The 19,216-nt window shown below is 41.4% G+C and overlaps 1 protein-coding gene across 3 annotated transcripts in view; it reads right to left on the reverse strand.

Annotated features, from left to right (window-relative positions):
* Positions 1 to 19,000, reverse strand: part of TMEM87B (transmembrane protein 87B) — a 37,993-nt gene extending 18,993 nt beyond the window's left edge. For 2 of the 3 annotated variants that reach the window (XM_012727642.1, XM_012727643.1), the window contains exons 1-10: positions 18,571 to 19,000; positions 14,776 to 14,836; positions 12,934 to 13,025; positions 11,801 to 11,935; positions 10,818 to 10,871; positions 8,329 to 8,419; positions 6,900 to 6,961; positions 6,150 to 6,333; positions 5,151 to 5,250; positions 2,893 to 2,986 (exon numbers count right to left, since the gene is read on the reverse strand). In XM_012727642.1, coding sequence (XP_012583096.1) covers positions 2,893 to 2,986; positions 5,151 to 5,250; positions 6,150 to 6,333; positions 6,900 to 6,961; positions 8,329 to 8,419; positions 10,818 to 10,871; positions 11,801 to 11,935; positions 12,934 to 13,025; positions 14,776 to 14,836; positions 18,571 to 18,729 — 1,032 coding nt within the window. In that variant the 5' untranslated portion in view covers positions 18,730 to 19,000. Of the gene's footprint in view, positions 1 to 568; positions 641 to 2,892; positions 2,987 to 5,150; positions 5,251 to 6,149; positions 6,334 to 6,899; positions 6,962 to 8,328; positions 8,420 to 10,817; positions 10,872 to 11,800; positions 11,936 to 12,933; positions 13,026 to 14,775; positions 14,837 to 18,570 lie in introns of all 3 variants that reach the window. The other variant, XM_004685993.2, reaches the window with a different exon arrangement.
* Positions 19,001 to 19,216: the final 216 nt, after the last annotated feature.

The following is a 19,216-nucleotide window of genomic DNA, read 5'->3' on the forward strand; positions in this document are numbered from 1 at the left end:
ATCATTCTTTCCTTTCTGGCCGACCTTCTGTGGTTATCCCAATGCATTCAACACAGGCAAGCTATTTTGGGGCATTCCCCTACTGTTTTTATCTCTTCACACTTTCAACTATATTCTTCTCATTTCTTCCCAGAATGGCTTTTCCATAATTTTCTTCCTGTAAGTCCCTATTTGTCCTCCTACTTTAATTTTAGATGTCAACGTCTCTGTGAACTGTTTTCTGATTTTTATGCTAGAACTAATTTCTTCCACTGTTTGCATAACTCCTCTCAAAGTGGCTATTGCTTTCCTGCTCTTTGTTACACATATGCCTCTATTACAAGATAATAAACTTATTAAACGTGGGGACACTATGTCTTTCTTCCAGTCTCCTCTATAATGGAGCATATATTAAATATATTAAGGTTGCTGTTAACAGAAACAATAAAGGTATTGTTTTGGGAGTTGTTCACCTTCCACTAAGTTCTTATATTGAGGTAACAATAATGTGTAAATGTATATTATTATTACAAATTAAGAAAATCTGATTTTAAATATAATAAATATGTTAGGACATAGTAAAGGATATGAACCATACAAAAATGGAGTCAATGACTGCTAAAATAATGTCACCAAAAACAACAGCTAAGTGGTTAGAACCCTGAAAGATAAAAATAGGAAAAAAGAACAACCGAATGTCAAAGCTTCACTATATTACAGGAATTATCATCTGATTAAAAAAAACAATTTAGCTCAATCTCATCATTTCTTAGAAGTCACATCTAAGACTTTATTTGTTCATAGAACTAAGTTCAGACACTAGAAATTATGTGTTTGGGCGGCAACAAATCTTTAATGTAAACTATGTAATGGCATGGTGCTTGGGTCGGCCATTCAATCCCCGCCTTCTGTACCCAACACCACAGCCTGGGCTTCATTAGGAATGAACTGGACTCCTGAACTTTCCTATTGCATGTGAAAAGATGAACATACACACAAGTGAGTAAGAGCTGTGTGGGAGGACAGAAACAAACTGTGGATTAGACACTTATTTCAGTTAAGAGCTGACACAGAATCACATTTGAGCCAGCTATATCTAAGATACTGACTATGAAGTTTTATAGAGAAAGAATGTATATCTATATCTATATATGGGATATTCTTCGTTCTTTCTAACAAAGATTAGTTTCCTGTGAAATATCAATTTACCAATAATGTAAAGTTTTTTATTGTCAGGTAAAGGTAAAAGTAAATGTATGTTTCAAAGAGTTAAAGAGACAAAGAGAATAAGTGTGTCTAACTGAACAAAGGGTATCAAATATAACAGGAAGAAGGCTGAGGCTTTAGTGGACCAATACCCTGTTTGAAGGTTCTGACAAAAGTAGATCAATAATCTTTTCTAGCAAAACACAAGCTATTCCCTCTGTGCACAGTAATCTGATATAGACATTTTGGGTACAAATGACAAAGTTCTTTGAATCAAATAGAACATAAGCTTCTTAATCACTAGCCACCAATCATATCATTAAAATAAATGAAGAACTACAGTTATTAAGGGTCTTCACAGACCTAAATACCTATTTTGACCCTTTTCTGGAGGATAACGCACTATGGCCCATGCTGCCAGGTCATTTTTCCCTTAAAAATTACTTCTTCCTGGGCTTCCCTGTTGGCACAGGAGTTAAAGTTAGAGCTATCATGCTATTGCCAGCCACTGCAGCATGAGATCGATCCCCGGTCAGGGAGGTGACCCCACGGCACAGCAGACCTCTCTTGTCTCGTCCGCTGCTCCCGTCAGTAGTGCATTTCAGTCAATCCTCCTGTTCTGGTCCCCACTCTGCCTCTAGTGAATTCCCTCACTCCACCACCTCTGGCCTGCACCCAAGTTCTTGTATGCAAAGGTAAGTAAGTCTTTAAAACAAACAAACAAAAAAACTACCTCCTCTTTGTTTCCCAAGAGAGGGGCCTGCTGAGTTGCTAAAAATACTGATTCTGGGCCTCCCTGGTAGCACAATGGGTTAAAGCACAGCACTATGGAATTATAGCAGCCACTGCAGCACGAGTTTGATCCCCAGCCAGGTGACCCACATGGTGTGGCAGACCTCTCCTGTCCCACTCGCTGCTCCCCTCAGCAGTGTACTTCATTGATCTGCTTGTTCTGCTCCTCATTGTTGTCTCTGGTGAATCCTCTCACCCACCCCCGCACCTCTTATTTATTTATGCACACAGAACTGGGGTAACAGCCAGAGGTGCAGGGGCAGTGAGAGGATTCACCAGAAACAGAGTGGGGAGCAGAATGGGCCGACTGACAAGGTACACTGCTGAGAGAAGCAGTGGGCGGGGTCAGAAGAGGTCTGCCGCCATGTGAGTCACCTCCCAGGCAGAGAGTGAACTCATGCTGAAGTGGCTTTAGCTTCTTAGTGCTGTGCTTTAACCCGCTGCGCCACCAGGGAGGGCCCAAGAAATAAATCTTTAAAAATAAATACTGATTCTACAAGAGCTAGAGCAAACCTAGAGCAAATCTAGAATCAGGTGAGACTCATAGAAGTGATGACATCTAATGTCTGTATGTGTGAAAAGGGTGCAATACATGTTCACTTACATGTTTAAAATAAGGGCTAAGGGAGAAACAAATGTGCTGACTTTATGATGAACACAGATATTCTTTATAACTAGTTAACTATGAAGATTTTCCTGGGATGACAAGTGGTGTCTTCATCATCAAATATCGTTTTAAGAAAGGCTCTGTCTAGCCTTTTACCTATGAGAAGTATTTTTTAAAAGGGACATGTCCTATAGGAATAAAAGCTTGAATTTCAGCTTTTTCATAAATTTCCTATCTTTAAAAATTCACGAGATTGCGAGTAAAATCCCATTTCATCACCACTACAAAAAGAATGATGCAGTCTTTACCCCAACGACTCTCATCACGCCTTCAACAGCTGCAAAGATGAAGTAGAGCAGGCCCAGCCCAATCACCCGGTGCATGACTGTTCCCAACCGAGGCCTGCAGGGAGAGAGGAAAAGCGAAAAGCCAAGGCTGTTAAGTAAGGCTCATCTGCATTCAGTGAGGTGCCATTTCTAACGCGGAGTCATTAGCTCATCAGTCAGTTGGCTACTGCCTCTGGTGGTGCTGTTTAATTAGCACATAGTCTTCTCTCTGGGAACAGGGCACAAGAAGACTCAAAAAAAAAAAAAAAATGCAAAAAAAGCAGGTGTCCTTCTCTAGACAGCTAACTATACTGATGCCCACATAGCAGTATTTTGAGACCACAGAGGTGCTAGAGGATTCTGCTACTGAAATTCAAGTAATATAATAAACATAACCCAGGGACTATTTCTACAAAATAAAAGAGTAGATTGGTAAAACTTAAGAAGTGCCAACCTCCAAGTGTCTTAGTAGAAGTAATCATTTTACTTTTTCACTAAACATTATTAGCTAAAACACAGTAAGTTGTTTTGTTAGAAATAATCCTCTGGTTTTATGACTTGGTAGAGAAAGTACAGGATATTAAGATAAATTCAATTACCTTCTGTCTCTAAACACTCTAAATAAGAGGGCTAATACACTGAGTTTACATTGAAAATTAAAAAGAATCAAAATAACATTTAAGTCTTTAAAAATATAAATGAGATGGGAAAATGCAAAGATATTTTTTAATACTAATTCTGGTCATACGGGATCCACGGAGGGTTTTACTTCTGAAGGTGACGGCAGTGACAGCGTGCTGCTGGCAGTGATCCACCAGAGGGGAGGACTGATGATACAGGAGGGGAGAGGGCCAAGGACCTGGCCAGAGTCTTTGACAGATGAGATGTAGAACACAGGGCAGAGCAGGACTCAACCATGAGCAGGGATGGCCCCTGCTTTAAGAGGAAAACACCGCGGAGGGCCAAATATGGGGAGAACAACACAGGTGTGATGGCAGGAACACACTGGAATTCCCTCTGATGGCTATTTCCTCAGTGAGCAATGAAGCAAGATCAGAAATGGGTGTGGGTAGGGAGTCAGCAGTTTGAGGAAAGAGACGGGGTACAACTGTCCTGGACAGAGGGGGAGACTGAGAACATAAATTGGCAAGGGGATCTAAAACTGCTAGCATGGCTAAGACTGCATTTAAAGTTTAGGGTCATGAAGTGAAAGTCTGGGGAGAGTGGTTGGGTGTTCTCCTCAGGCAGGTCCTGCTGCTCCTGGTGAGCCTGGCACACACAGAAAGCTGGACGTACCAAGCGAGGCTGACACAGAGACAGGCAGGGGCTTCAGGTGTGTGCAAGAATGTCAGTGCCCTGCTGAACTGATGGTAGGCTCAAGAGACTACAGTACGGTCAGAGTGACTGAAACGGACAGAGTAGAGAACATAAACAGGAAACAGAAAGATGACAACTAAAACGGGGGTTGCTTAAAGATGAACAGGGCACAATTATGTAACAGTGGCTAGAAAACTGTCATGGGACTCAACAGCTGAGACCCAGTGAAGGGAAGGGCAGGTGGAGTTAGACTGGGTTATTTAAAGGGTCACCCACAGGGCATTCTGACAGATGAAGTACTGAGGACTGAAATGAGTGCTCAGAGCCAATGGACGAGGAGGTAAATTTCCAGTTGACGGGGGCCCCAGTAAGGTGCAGCAGATGATGCAGTCTGGAGGCCTGAGTGCTGGGAACCAGAGTCTCTTATGGAGAAGGAAGAATGGTGGTCTGAAAAGGCAGTAACGAGCTCTTCCATATTCACACCAGTGGCTCCCAGGCCCAAGAGAAAAGACGTGAGATGGTCTGCAAGCAGCAGGCTCCCCAGGGGATAACTAGGGGCCAGTCAGTCGGAAAGTTTGCTGTCTCGGTGTTTAGTCTTTCTCTTACAATGTTCAAATACAATCACAGAAGCATCACTATTCTCAGGCAACAGAAATTGGCTTGAACTTCAAAAATTATTTAAAATTTTCCTTCTCCTTAAATTTGAGTATTTATTCATCTAACTATACACAGTTACTGTATCTATATTTGCAGGCAGTATAAAGTGGCCAGTACATGCAAATCCTTTGAAAACATGTTCTTGCAGTTATTCCCCTATGGATTTGCATTTTTATATTCGGAAGCTTCCAGTTTCACAGAAGCCATAATGTAGATAGATGGACTCACAAGACTGGAGACTGCCTTTTCAACACACCAGTACTTACTTGACGATGCCATAACCCAAGCTCACAATAATCACTAGTAGGCGTGCCAATGTCCTCTTAATCGCTGATATCAACTCTGCAAATATCAATAAACCTTGAGCTGGGGACAAAAAAAGGAAAATAATTCACTCACTCTGTGTACACTGGAGTCCTGCCACCAAGATTCTAAGTATGTAGTGGACAACTCTATTCTGACTGCAAACGAATTAGCCAGACTTAAGAGTCTAATCCAATTATTATTTGAAAACCTCAGTGTAGGGGAGTCACTACCTTCAGAAGAACTGACTCCTTATTTGATCATCTCTGATGGGCACAGCTTTCTTCTATCAACCTGAACTGAAATCTGTCTCCCGAAGCTTCCCTCTGTTTTTGTTAATTCCCTTGACTTCTCAGAGGAAGTGACATCTAAATCAGTACTTGTTAACTTCTGAGAGGAGGGAAAGGGGAACGCAAAGGAAATGGCACATGTGAAGGCAGAAAGGGAAAAGAGGAAGAGCAAATACACCATAATGAAACCTCACTAAGTCTGCGGCAGGTCGTGTAATGAGAAAAGAAAGAAGTGACTGATAGAGGCAGGGACAGTCACACAGAGCTTTCAGGCCATGGTGTGAGTCTGGACTGGACCTAGGAAGTCAATGAGAGAAAACAGGGAATACAAGAGGAATTGGTGAACTATGGTCATCAGCCACACTGGGCTCTACATCTGCTTTTGTAAATATAGCCACGCTGGCTCACAGCCATTTATTGCCAGTGGCGGCTCTCATGCTATAATGGCAGGTGAGGGAAAGTCAGCAAGGAAGAAAAGTGAAAATGAAGATAGCACACATGCTAACCTAGATCAGAGTTCAACTCTGACATTTCTCTTCTTGGCTTCCCTCCATTCATCTATAGCATGGCTGATTCCCAGCCAGTGAAGGAAGGGAGTCCCCCACAGTGCAGGAAACAGATGCCAGCAGACTCCTGGGTTATACCATATTTATGGAGATGGTCACAACTTACTTGATAGTCCAGTGCTGTTGATATTTTGGTATTCGCTATAAAAAACAGCTTTTTCAAGCATTCCCAGGAAAATAACAGCTGCAATCCAGAACTGGATTCTCAATATATCTTTCCAATAACAGGCGGACCATGTTAGCCAGAGTATACCATATAAAATATAAACGATACACATCACCATGTAAAACTGTTGGAAGAGAAGGAATTTCAGTCAGTTAAGCCTTTTCTGATCACTTGAAAGTAGGCATTTCTATAATCAAGTATCTAATTTTTTTTATTTTCCAGTCATCCTAGAGTCAGAAGTAGAGATTAAGTCAAAGTACAAGCTACTGAGGGATTACTATCTCTGAGCCACTGATTTTTCACTTAAGATACAAAATTCATTTTTTTTTAAAAAGGAAACACTGGGACCCTCCCTGGTGGTGCAGTGGGTTAAAGCACAGCTCTGAGAATCTAAAGCCGCTTCTGCATTAGTTTGATTCCCGCCTGCCCTGGAGGTGACCACATGGCGTGGCAGACCTCTCCTGACCGGCCCGCTGCTCCCCTCAGCAGTGTACTTCGTTGATCTGCCTGTTCTGCTCCCCACTCTGTCTCTGGTGAAGCCTCTCACCACCCCTCATCCTCTGGCCTATACCCCAGTTCTGTATGCACAAATAAATAAATCTTAAAAAAAAAAAAAAAAAAACTGTATGCACAAATAAATAAATCTTAAAAAAAAAAAAAAAAAAGGAAACACTGATGAGGAATACTCACAATCATTAAAGGCCAATCTGATGCAGAGATATATCCATGAGGACCCATCATGGAAAGAGAAACTGGTAAAGGTTAGGGTGGGGATAAAAATTAAACAGTAAAATTAACAATCTTTTTTTAAGTTTTTGAACATAACAAAGAAATGCTGAATCTTTACATAGCACACATAAAGCATGGCTAATAAGTTAATAGTTGCTTGATTATGTAATCTTACCAAGATACCTTTGCTTGTGAAAATGCTTTTGTACAACCTGGGCCAAATGTGCCCTTTTGCAGACAGCACAGTAGCACTGGCTTAGACTGGCCCCTCACTGAGGGCTCTGTCTTCCCTATGCAGCTTCCTTAATGAGCTAAACACTGATTTCAAACATATAATTTGGGATGTTATCCCAGTCAGCACTAACAATGCTAAATACAGGAAATACTTGCAGAACTTGGCAACTGCTTCAGTTACTAATAGGGGATTTAATCCGTCTGCTGGTGTCTGGAGAAAAGACAAGCCACGGTACCAAGAAAGGAAGAGACACAAGGCCAGGCAGCAGAATGACATCAAGGTGCCGCTCCTCTACTGGGCGGTCTAGGCCATTCTACCATCTTCAAAAGGAAGTCCTCCTCTACGCTTTTCCAGAGCAGCCCCTCCTCTCGCCTCCCCCACGGTCTCCAGCTCTGCCTCCTCTGCCTGGCGCTTCCCTCTGCCTCCCCACTGGACAGAGTGCCTCTCAGAGGTAAGGCCCAGCTTACCTCTTGTTCCTACAGTCTGAGCCAGAGCAGTCTGCAAATTCGAGGATGCTCACATGCTCTTGGACCACTGCCAGCCCAGCGGATGTGCCGCTGGAAATGACAGTGAAGTAATCCCAGGATTATGACAGCAGTCATTCCTGTGAAAACTGCTCAGTATGAGCCTCTCGTGACTGGGCAATGTGAACTAGAACTAAAAAGGCACAGAGGGTCTACCATGAAGCCGGGGGACTAGGGGTTCGTACAAGTCACACTAACCAGCTGACAGACATACTACTACTCCTAGGCCACAGACTTTTCAACTTTTTTTTTCAAAGTATCAAAATTGTAAATTGATGATTTTATTTTTAAGAAACCAAACATAATCTACTTCAAGTGTAATTGAGGTGTTGCATACCCATTTCTACATGTTAAAATACATTTTTTTTTTAATCTGGAAGGGGAATTTTATATCCCACCATAAGGTTTACAGTTTTAACTTATCTTAATTTAAAATTTTCCAACCCATTTAAAAAAAAATAGAGTTGAGATAAACATAAGTCTCTAAATAACAGATTATTCATTTTTGTTATTTATAGCAATTCATTTGTGCTTGAACATTGTGCTTAAGCAGAAAATAGATTTTTGTCAATGGCAAAAATACAGAATACAGTGAAAGCAAGCAATAAACATGAATGCAACTTTATTATACCATTCAAATTCCATTGTGCATCTGTTTTTTCGGTTTTAATGGAAACAATAAAGATATGAAATCCATCTCTCTGTGTTCTGGCTACAATATCCTGAAACATGGAAAAAATAATCTTTAAGTTATTTTTTAAATTGCTATGTAAGAAATAATTAAATGGCTCATCCAAATTGAAACAGCATTTAGCAATTAAAATGAGCCCCTTCATAAAAACACTAACAAATAAAACAATGAAAAGAAATGGCATCTGTGAAAGGACTTTAGAAGGATTTGCCCCATTTTTTTTTTAAATCACCAGGCCTAAAGTGATAAAGAAGTGTAAAAGTTTTTCTACTCTATCTTTCTACAGATTTCCTCCTAGAACCATTCTATGTTTAAAAATTACCCTTCAATCAAAAAATAATCAATTCCTCCCATATTATATTCTAATATCACTAAGCATTCACTTTTCAAAAGGATGTGTGGTTTTAAACTGAAATGGGGGGGAGGAAGACATAATATTGTTAAAAATGATAGATCAAATTATTTAAATTTCTAAGGTACGATGTCACTAGCAGTCCCGGCAAGGAAGAACTGCCCACAGTAATACCTAAGAACATTATAATGCCTCACATACCTGGACCAAACTATGCACATTCCTGTTATTTCCTCCCCATCTCTTACTTCCTATTCCTTCACCAAAATAATGTGTACACAGCAGTAAGTCTGTCCCAAACACTGCAGAGTAAATGACTTTGTATTCTCAGACTATGATTTAAGATTGGTTGAGGGAAAAGAAATATGAAGTCAGAAATATAAAAGCAAACTTTAAGCTCTCTCCTAAATACCCCTATAGAGATGTTCCTACATATCTGTTCCTGCTTACCACGAACTACTCCTCTAACCCTCTCAACTTGTGAGTCTTCTGACTTTCAGTAATTCCCCCAAATACCACTGGATTCCCTTCCCCCCAACCTGTGCTACACCATGGTTTCCACCTACTTCTTTACATCCTTAATGGTGATCATACTGCCCAAAGCACCATAATGTTCTCTTGGATATTTGGAGGTAGAATTTGAGTTTTTAAATAAAAGGAAGGTTTAACTAAAAGGCTTCTAATAGCTAAATCTATAAAAAGCTCATATGACTCAATAAAGACCCAATCCAAAAATGGGTAGAAGAGCGAAGCAGATGCTTCACCGAAGACATACAGATGGCAAACAAGTGCATGGGAAAATAAGTCCAACATTGTCAGGGAATTGCAGGTCAACAATTTCAATACCACCTTACACCTGTCAGAATGGCAAAACAAACACAAGAACAACAAAAGCAAAGACAGGAACAACAAATGTTGGTGACATTGTGGAGAAAAAGGAACCCTCTGTGCACCACTGGTGGGAATGTAGACTGGCCCAGCCACTATGAAGAAAGAGTACGGGGCGGGGTCAAAACATAAAGATAGACACTGTGATCTACCAATCACACTCCTTGGATTTATGCAAAACACTGATTTGAAAGGATATATGCACTTCTATGCTCACTGTAACACCATTTACAATAGCCAAATTAGGGAAAAATCTAAGTGCCCAACAACAGTAATTGCATTAGGAAGTTGTATATATACACGTTGGAATATTCTTCCACTATTAAAAAAAAACCTCCTGGCCCTCCCTGATGGCGCAGCGGGTTAAAGCACAGCACTAAGAAGCTAAAGCCACTTCCGCATGAGTTCAATCTCTGCCTGCCCCGGGAGTGACCACAAGGCACAGCAGAGCCTGCTGCTCCCCTCAGCAGTGTGCTTTGTAGATCTGCCTGTTCTACTCCCCACTCTGTCTCTGGTGAAGCCTCTCATCGTCCCTGCACCTCTGGCCTGTACCCCAGATCTGTAGCGCAAATAAATAAATCTTAAAAGAAAAAAAAAAAACAAAACCTACCATTGTGACAACATGGATGGAACTGGAAGGGATGATGCTATGTGAAATAAGCCAGAAGTAGAAAGACAGATAATGGATGACCTTACTCATAGGTGGGACACAGAGAAACAAAACAAATCAAAGGAACTGATGAAACTAAACCAAAACAAACTCTATAGAGATCTGGCAGCAAAACTGAGGTGACAGAGGGACAGAGGGGAGGTGGGAACTAAGCGAGGAGCACACTGGTCTACGGCGAAGGGGTAAGGGTGCTGTGGCGGTGGGCTGAGGCACATGAACATACTTCCTTAATGTTTTAGGTAATGTGCTTAGGTATTGACTTAGCCAATGTTACATCACTGAAAAGTAGTAAGAATAAAAAAAGAAATGTTTTGTAGAAGTTAATCTTAAAATAAATTTTAAGAGATTTTTAAGGACAGAAACAAATTATACAAAACTCAGATATAAGAAACACTTTGTTTTAAATGTTTTTCCTCTTTTAATTCTCTAAGCTCTATTTATGTAACTCAATGGGTATCTCTATCAGCAGACTTTTCAGTTTTACTATAATGTATATTTTAAAGAGAGAAAATGCCTTACCATTGACCCTCCGTGGTTTGAAACATTTCTATTACTTGTTATTAGTTCTTTATTCTAGAAAAAAGAATAACAATTCCATTTTATGTTGCTGCTTATCTACAGAGACTATTAAGAAAAAAATGGTGTCATAAACAAAATAAAGCTTGGAAAGCTATTATAAGCAAATAAATCTCATTATACCCCAAATGTGAGGAACAAAATTCTGTTTTTGAAAATTCCCTTAATGAGTATCATATTTACCACTGGTAGAGGGCATGAGGAATAACAAGGAGCCCCTAGGTGCTAAAACACTCCCTGCTTGGCCTGAGTCTACATGGCGTTGAGGTTTTGAAAATTCATTGAGTTGTACACTCCTGTGTATGCTTTACACTGTGTTTATCACACTTCAATACACATTCAAAAGAACTTTAACTTTTGCTAAAAACATATTTTCATTACAGAACTTATAGGAAAACAAAAATAAAATGATTCACAACCTCATTACCCAGGGATAATTGCTTTTAAATTTAGAATCGAATAACCTCCTATGCTGGGAGGAGAAAGTACATAAAGGAGGAGAGTGTTCCAGTGTATTCAATGTTGCTAAATGAAATAAACTGACAGAACTCTGCTCAGAGTACCAGGACATGGGATTTAATACACGGAGGTCACTGGTGATCTTCACTAGATTACAGATTATGATGGAATGATGGGAGCAAAGCTCTAACTGGAGTGGACAAAAGAGAGAATGAGGGTGCATTACTGGCAGATCATAAAAGGATGATCTTTCAAAAATCCTTTTTAAAGATGGTTCTGCAAAGGGTAAAATAAAATACAACAGTGATGCCAATACATAACTTATATACTACCACACATACAAAAGAACTACGTCTAAACGTGAACAAATTAAGCACGTTTCTTTATCAAAATACAGACTAAGCTGATACTGATATTCACTGGGAATCAAATAAATTCTATGTATATAAGGCAAGACAAATACTCACATTCAATGATGGGAACACCTGTAAATCACTATTGCAATCCAAGTTTTCGTTTTTTGTTGCCCAACAATCAATGTTCTTGAAATAATGACCACAAAAATCTTCATCAACACTAAGTTCATGGCTTCGTGACAGCTCCTACCCAAAAGAAAATTCTTATAATTTTTTTCCAAATGTCTTAGCCAAGAAGATAAATAAAAGTTAAAAGCTAAATAATACCAACATCATTCAGTTTGGAATACCTGAAATATGCAGAATGAAAGACCTGAGTTTTGAGTATAATGTTAAGTACAACTGAGGTAACCTTAACAGTTAGTTAGCCATTCCAATGTGCTCAGACATATAGGACTTAACATAGGCATAGTCTTCTAGTACGAAAAGCAATTAAGGTATGTCTGTGGACAAATAGGACATACTCTTTCCTGAGACTACTTTCATTTTTTCCTCTACATGTAAGAGACAAAGAAAGAAAGCAGCAATAAGCCACAAAGAAAGACAAACCAAATAGTAACAGAAAGCAAAGGTGGCTAATTCAGCCTAAAGAAGACACTCATTTCCGTATCAGTGACCTGTGGTTCCTCATCCTGCAAAGGATAAAGACAACCTAACCACAGCTCCTAGGCATCAAGAAAAGGTTAAGTGACTCCTGCTGGCCAAATAAGCAACAGTTTGAGCAAAGTAAATCAGAACTGTGGTACATTATAACCCACAAACACAGTAAAAATCTGAGTCCATCCTGATAACTGATCTATGCGAGGTAAGATAAAGGAAAACAATAGAAGACTAACAAATGTAGATATATCATTACTAATTTTCTTAATGAAGTGAAACTTATACATTTATTTCTTGAATTAAGTTGATTTTTATTTCTAAGTAACCTATGGTCCTTGTAGCAATAGTTCCTATGTCTGATTTAAACATTAGTAACATTTTTCTTAAGAAGATTAATAGTCTTCTCAGAAAGAATATATTTTGACAGACATAATTATTTATTGCCAAAGTCCCAAAAAATTTGTGAAACTTCTAAAACACAAATCCAGTATTTCTAGTCCCCTTACCTAATGACTATTAAATATGGACCCTCAAATCTCTCTTTTACAGTTATTACATAAACTAAAAATTTGTGTTTTACTTACTTCCAGCTCAAAATGTTCATTGTGACAGATATGGTACTTCAAATGCCACTCTATAGTAAACTTCACAGGCCCAGAACAGCTGAATGACTTAACTGTTTAGAAAAAGAAAGTCTCATTTTACAATAATAACATATGTATAAATTTAAGATTTTAAGAATGCAACTGAAAATAGACTACTTTAATGAAATAATGAGTACTATATTACCTAATTTCTCCCAAAGTCATGACAAGTGAGACATTAAATTATTATAGTCAACCAAGAGTGATTATAATACTATGGCTGCATCTATATGCTGAGTCCATTGTAACAATCAACTCAGTAGCTGGACAGGCTAAGTCATTGCTTAATTGATCTAAAATGTTTCCTTTACTCACTGATTCATTAAAGAATTACTAAGTGACCACTTTCTATGTCCAGGATGAGATATAAGGGTAAAGTAGAACAGTCCCTATCCTTGAACTAAGAGATACTGAGGGAAGGGGAAGGCATTTTTGATAGAAGAAGGTTTCAGGGGCCTCTTGGCAGGGCACCTAACACAGTATAACAGAGCATAAAAAATGGAGTTCAGTATGCTTTCTGGAAGAGCCCTTTAACATGAAAGAAGATGAGGAGTCCGCCAGATGAGAAGGTCAACAGCATACGCAAATGCCCAGGTAAGTGAGACTACTGTCCCATGTGTGTCTATTCTTACACCAGTACCACACATTTATAATTACTGCAGCCTTATAGTAAGTTTTAAAGTCAAATAGTAAAGTCTTTCAACTCTGTTCAGTTTCAAAATTGTTTTTATTATTCCAGGTACTTTGCATTTTCATACCAATTTTATAGTCAGACAACTTCTACATAAAAATCTGCTTGAATTTTAACTGGGATTAACTCAATTTATAGACGGGGGAGGGGGAGCGACAATGATATTGATGTTTTTACAGATGCCCTTTATCGTCCTTCTATTTCTAGTTTTCTGAGAGTTTGTTGATTTTTTTCCCAAATACTTTTCTGTATATACCAAGATGATTATATGGTACATGTCTCTCATCCTGTTAATATGGTGAATTACATCGAGAGCGTTTCCACATTGGGCTGACTACCTCTTGAACAGGACAGTAAAAGAGGGAAAGCCGGATGTCTCACCCACAAAATAGTATTGACACCTCAAGAAAACCAGTCCTTAGCTCTATGACACTAAAATTGGGCTCTGTAAGAACAGAGACTCAGTCCTTCACTATAGCACCAAATTACTAAATTTATCTAATCTAAAAAGCTAGAGTTCAGAGTCATATTTCATAGAAATCAAATTTTTTTTTTTTGCTAAAGACTACTAGACTTTGGTGATAATTTTTTTAAGCTTTATTTATGTATACAAAACTGGGGTATAAGCCAGAGGTGCAGGGGCAGTGAGAAGATTCACCAGAGACAGAGTAGGGAGCAGAATGGACCAACTGACGAAGTATACTGCTGAGGGGAGCCGGGGGCAGGTCAGGAGAGGTCTGCCGCACCATGTGGGTCTCCTCTGGGGCAGGCGGGGATGGAACTCACGCTGAAGTGCTTTTAGCTTCTTAGTGCTGTGCTTTAACCCTCTGCGCCACCAGGGAGGAATGATTCACATTACATTTTGGGAGACAGGTTGAGAAAACTCTATTCTTGCAAATAACTGTCTTGATTGCAACAAAAGAAACCCTTAAAACACTAGAACCACTTAAAAACAAAACAAATGTTTCATTTATAATATAGATTATATTAGTATACAATATATTAATGAATTAGCTTATAATATACATTGCAAGATGTTCCTTACTTATATTGTTACATTTGTATTTATTTTATAAGTTTGTCACACTTACCAGAAAACTTGATATCTGTAGAGTTAAACATAGTTTTCCTAAATATCAATGGTCCTGATTTCTAAGACAAAAAATAAGGACACAGTTTTAAAAAGTTTCTCAGTACTATTTCATTGCTTCACCCTAAAAAATATATAGCTCTAATCCCATGACCACAGTGATTTTTTTTTTAAGATTTATTTATTTACACATACAAGAGCTGGTGTGTGTGTGTGTGAGAGAGAGAGAGAGAAAGAGAGAGAGGATTCACCAGAGACAGAGTGGGGAGCAGAACAGGAGGACTGACTGAAATACACTGCTGAGGGGAGCAGAGGGGGGTCAGGAGAGGTCTGCTGTGCCAAATGAGTTAGTTCTCTGACTGGGGATCAAACTTGTGCTGGGGAGAGCTTCCTAGTGCTGAGACTTAACCTCTGCGCTACCAGGGAGGTCCCCACAGTGACTATTTTTTTAAAATGTACAATTGATTATATCACTCACTTGCTTAAAACCTCACCTGCCTGCCATATCAATTTCCTTCAGTTGTGAGGAGTGCTCCCCCCTTGAGTGTCCTGGACCAGCAACACACAGGTGAGGGGTGCTGCCATTGATGACTACTGCTGCTGGAACACAGGACCCATCTGTGTATTTATAGCTGCTGTTCCGGGAACATGCACGTACTTTTGATAAAACAGCAATTCGTTCCCTAAAGTGCTGTAGGTTTGCACTATACTTATAACAGCTTGCCACAACTACAGGGTCCTGCATAATCAAGGCCAGCCCCCCTCTCTTTAGTTCCAAAAAGCATGACTGAGTCTCCCTACTGCACCCACAGCCTTAGTGGTCAATCTGAAAACTTCCCTAAAAACCCTTCCATGCCACTGCTTCATCCAGTGAATTCCTTCTTATTGTTCCAGGCTAGGTTCTAAAGTCCTTTCTCAGGAAGTCCTCCACTATGGCTTACACCACGCCAGGCACCTTACATGGTTTTGAAGATCCAATTATCTTCATAACCCTTACCACAACTAAAATGAAATAGTGATAATTGTTTAATGCCTGAATGGATTGTGTTAAATGAACAACTGGTTAAAAAATTTTTAAAACAGACATTTTTTTCCCTTATTAATGTCTTCCTCCCTCCCAGGAATTTCAATATCAAAACAATAAAACTCCCAGCCTGGATATTTCCTCTGATCCACATACTCAACTGTCTAAAGGTCAGGTCCTCTGCAATGTCCAACCTCACCTAAACCAGCAACATTCCTCTCCTCTCTTCACCAACTCTTTCTACACTATTCTGGTTGTAGGTGGTGCCACCCACAGTCACCAAGCCACGCTCCTCCTAGTGCCTCACCTCTATCACCCAGTCTGCAAGAAATACCTGTGGTATCTCACAAACATTTCTCAAATTTAGTTCTTTCCCTCCATTCCCGCCACCACTGCCTTAATTCGGGTCCTCAACATTTCCTGACTACCTTTCTACAACAACTTCATTGGTACCTATCTCCAGTGGTAAGGTTATAATTAATCCCTAGATAGCAGCGAGAGGGGTTATTAGCATTTATTAAAATCTACAATCTTTCAAAAAAAAAAATCTACAATCTTTCAATACTCCCTCTCATTCACCCCCCAAACTAGCAACTGGTGGCCAGGCAACCTGTTCTAGTCTATAGGGGTTTGGCCCATCAGGGGCCTTTTTAAAAGCTTTAAGTTAGTTAACATAATAAAATTATGGGCCCTGGCTCCACTTTATAAAAAGGAGACCTGGCAATTTTGTGCCCACATTGCCACTGCCATATAGTATTCACCAGCTGCCGCTGCTGGGCACTTGCCCTCTGTAGAAGGGTATGCAACCTGCATGATGTCCACCCCATTGCCCGTGACGCCCTCCAGTCCTGAACCTACTTCACTTCACTCACTGACTGGACTTGATTCAGCTACCACAGGTCTCTGAGTTTGAGATCCCTGACTTGAAGCTCCAGGCCACGCTTGGGCAGGAAAGACTGTGAGACCCTTCTAACCCTCTTGCCTGAACTTCATGAAGTCCAGGCCCTAGGAATTTCTTGTACTGCTGCTGTTCTACTCCCCTCTTTCTTCTTCACCAGAGTGACAGCTACTCCTCTTTTAGAACCAGCCAGCAGAAAACATAGGGTGGTCATTCTAGCACTTGGCTAATATCCCAAAATGCTGCCCACATATATAATTACTACTCATGAATCTGCTGTGACTACTATTGCTTGAGTCTCCCTAGAGAAGGGGCTGTATCTAAAATTCACCTTTGCAATAATGGTCAGTGTAGAACAATGGTGCACAGTAGGTGCTCAAACGATTCGCTGATCTTTACAATAAAAAAAAAACCATTTCTTGATAGATTAGCAGTACAAATGAAAGAGTTCCCCATTCTCCCTTTTTGTTTAAAGAAGTTCTATTAACTTGGAAAGGGACATTATCATACTACTTAACAACAAAGGGCCTTATGAACTGCTACTGACCCAGTCACAAAGGACTAAGCTTATGTGGGACCAGAGGAAAAAAAAGTGTGTTTGTCAGTCAGGAGGCAAAGGCACTCCTCTCCTATCCGCCTTTGGAGTCTCACCACCCAAAGAATAATTGGCAAAGATCTTTAAAGATATGGTTAAGTACTTGACAATCTGTATACAGTTGATTCACTTCATATTTCTTATTCTGACTTAGATTATATCAGTGTGTGTCATGATGAACACAGCACGAAACCAGTTTTGCTTTTTAACAGTTCAGAGAAATTCAATAATGGAGATGCGCAGACATTACTGGTGCACAAAATAGGGCACCAATCCAGAAAAATCCTGGGAGATGGTTGCACTAGGGCTTAAAATATTTAGGAGGGTGTAGTTTGTGTTTTGTAGGAAGTGTTGGTGGCCTCTGGTTGAGAAAAAGAAAAAATCAAGGCTTTGCTTTTGACATCATTTCGATGCATGTGGAAAAGTCTCATCTGAAAGAATTGAATGAGTCATTCCTCTGATGCTAAAAAAGCAAGAATTAACGCCTCTTCCAGATTTTCCAAACCTCTTTAGCAAGAGTTTCCAAAATTCTACTCTTGCATTCCTCCCACATCATTCCATGTAATCACCAGATGCCAAGTTCTCAAATGATCAGCCCTGGAAAGTTAGTGTCCATACATTCATGCCTCCAGACACCTATCACACATCTCAACGAGCCTCCACGCTCACAGTTCCAGACTGTGATAGGGGCCTTAGAGAAATGCAGGAAACAAGAGGGGAGAGTGGTGAATGATTTTTGAATAATTCCCTGTTCATTAAAACGAAGAAACAAAAGGGGGGAAAAAATCATGCAAGCAGAACTTGTGCTTTTCTACATTTAAGCCCAAACAGTGGCCCAGGAAAGTCCTTGTGACTAAGGGGCGGGGGTCCTGTGGTGGCTTACAGGAGCAGAGGTCAAATCCCAAAAGATGCCACTAGAAGTGTCCTGGAATTCAGGGGCTTCGGGTTTGAATAAACCAGGACCTGACCTAGCCATAGCTTGTCAGAGCAGAGCGAAAGGGAATGGTGATCCTCGATATGAGTAACAGCGTTTAGAACGGTCCTCAAGCACAATTTTGATTGCAATCACCTTCCCCGCGCCCTGGACGGGCTGGTGGAGGGGTGTTCCCACCCACAAAGGACAAAGGCTCAGGGAGCGTCTGGGGGGGGGGGGGGAGGGTGCCCTGAGCAGGCCCGGCCGGCACAGATGAACAAGGCCATGGCCGGGCCGGAACCTTGGGCCGTGAGACCGAGCCAGCCCCGGGAGACGCGCCACGTCTGGGTTCCCCACTCCACTTACATCATTGACCGTCGCGGTCCACAGCCCGAGCTCGGGGACGCCGCCCACAACGGCCGGGGCCCAGCACAGGAAGCCGAGGGCAAAGCTCAGCAGCGGGGCCCTGGCTGGAAGGCGGCGGTAGGGCCGGAGCCAGGCCCCGGAGCGGCCGGCGGGAGCCATCTTGACGCGAAGCCGCACCTGGCGTTCCGTGACGCCGCCACGCCCCGGGTCCCCGCACCTGGTGCAGTTCCGCCCCTGGAAGGGGGCTGCAATAGGGCAGCGTGATTCGGCCTCGGGGGTTCACGGCTTTGGCTAGGGTGGGGAGGTGCGGTTCTGGCCTTGGGACCCGAGCTGAGACCGGCGACGGGGCTTAGGCGTGGGCCCGGCTTAGAACTGAAAGGGCTGGAGCGTGGAACTGGGGGGTTTGGGCGGGAGGAGCCGGGACGTGGACGAGGCCTTAGGGCCGGTCCGGAGTTGGGGGCGGGGTCAGTTGGGAGGCGGGGCCGGGCTCGAAGGTGGGGCTAAGAGCGAAGGTAGTGTTGACGAGGGCGGGGCTTGGAGGTCGGACCTGAATCAGGGCCAGACTGCGTGGGCGGGGCCGAGCGGGAGGCGGGCCACACCGTGGAGGCGGGGTCGAGCGGGAGGCGGGCCCGAGGGCGGGCCACAC

This window comes from Condylura cristata, unplaced genomic scaffold (genome assembly GCF_000260355.1).
Source record: "Condylura cristata isolate star-nosed mole 26May11 unplaced genomic scaffold, ConCri1.0 scaffold00020, whole genome shotgun sequence".
Taxonomy (NCBI): Eukaryota; Metazoa; Chordata; class Mammalia; order Eulipotyphla; family Talpidae; genus Condylura; species Condylura cristata.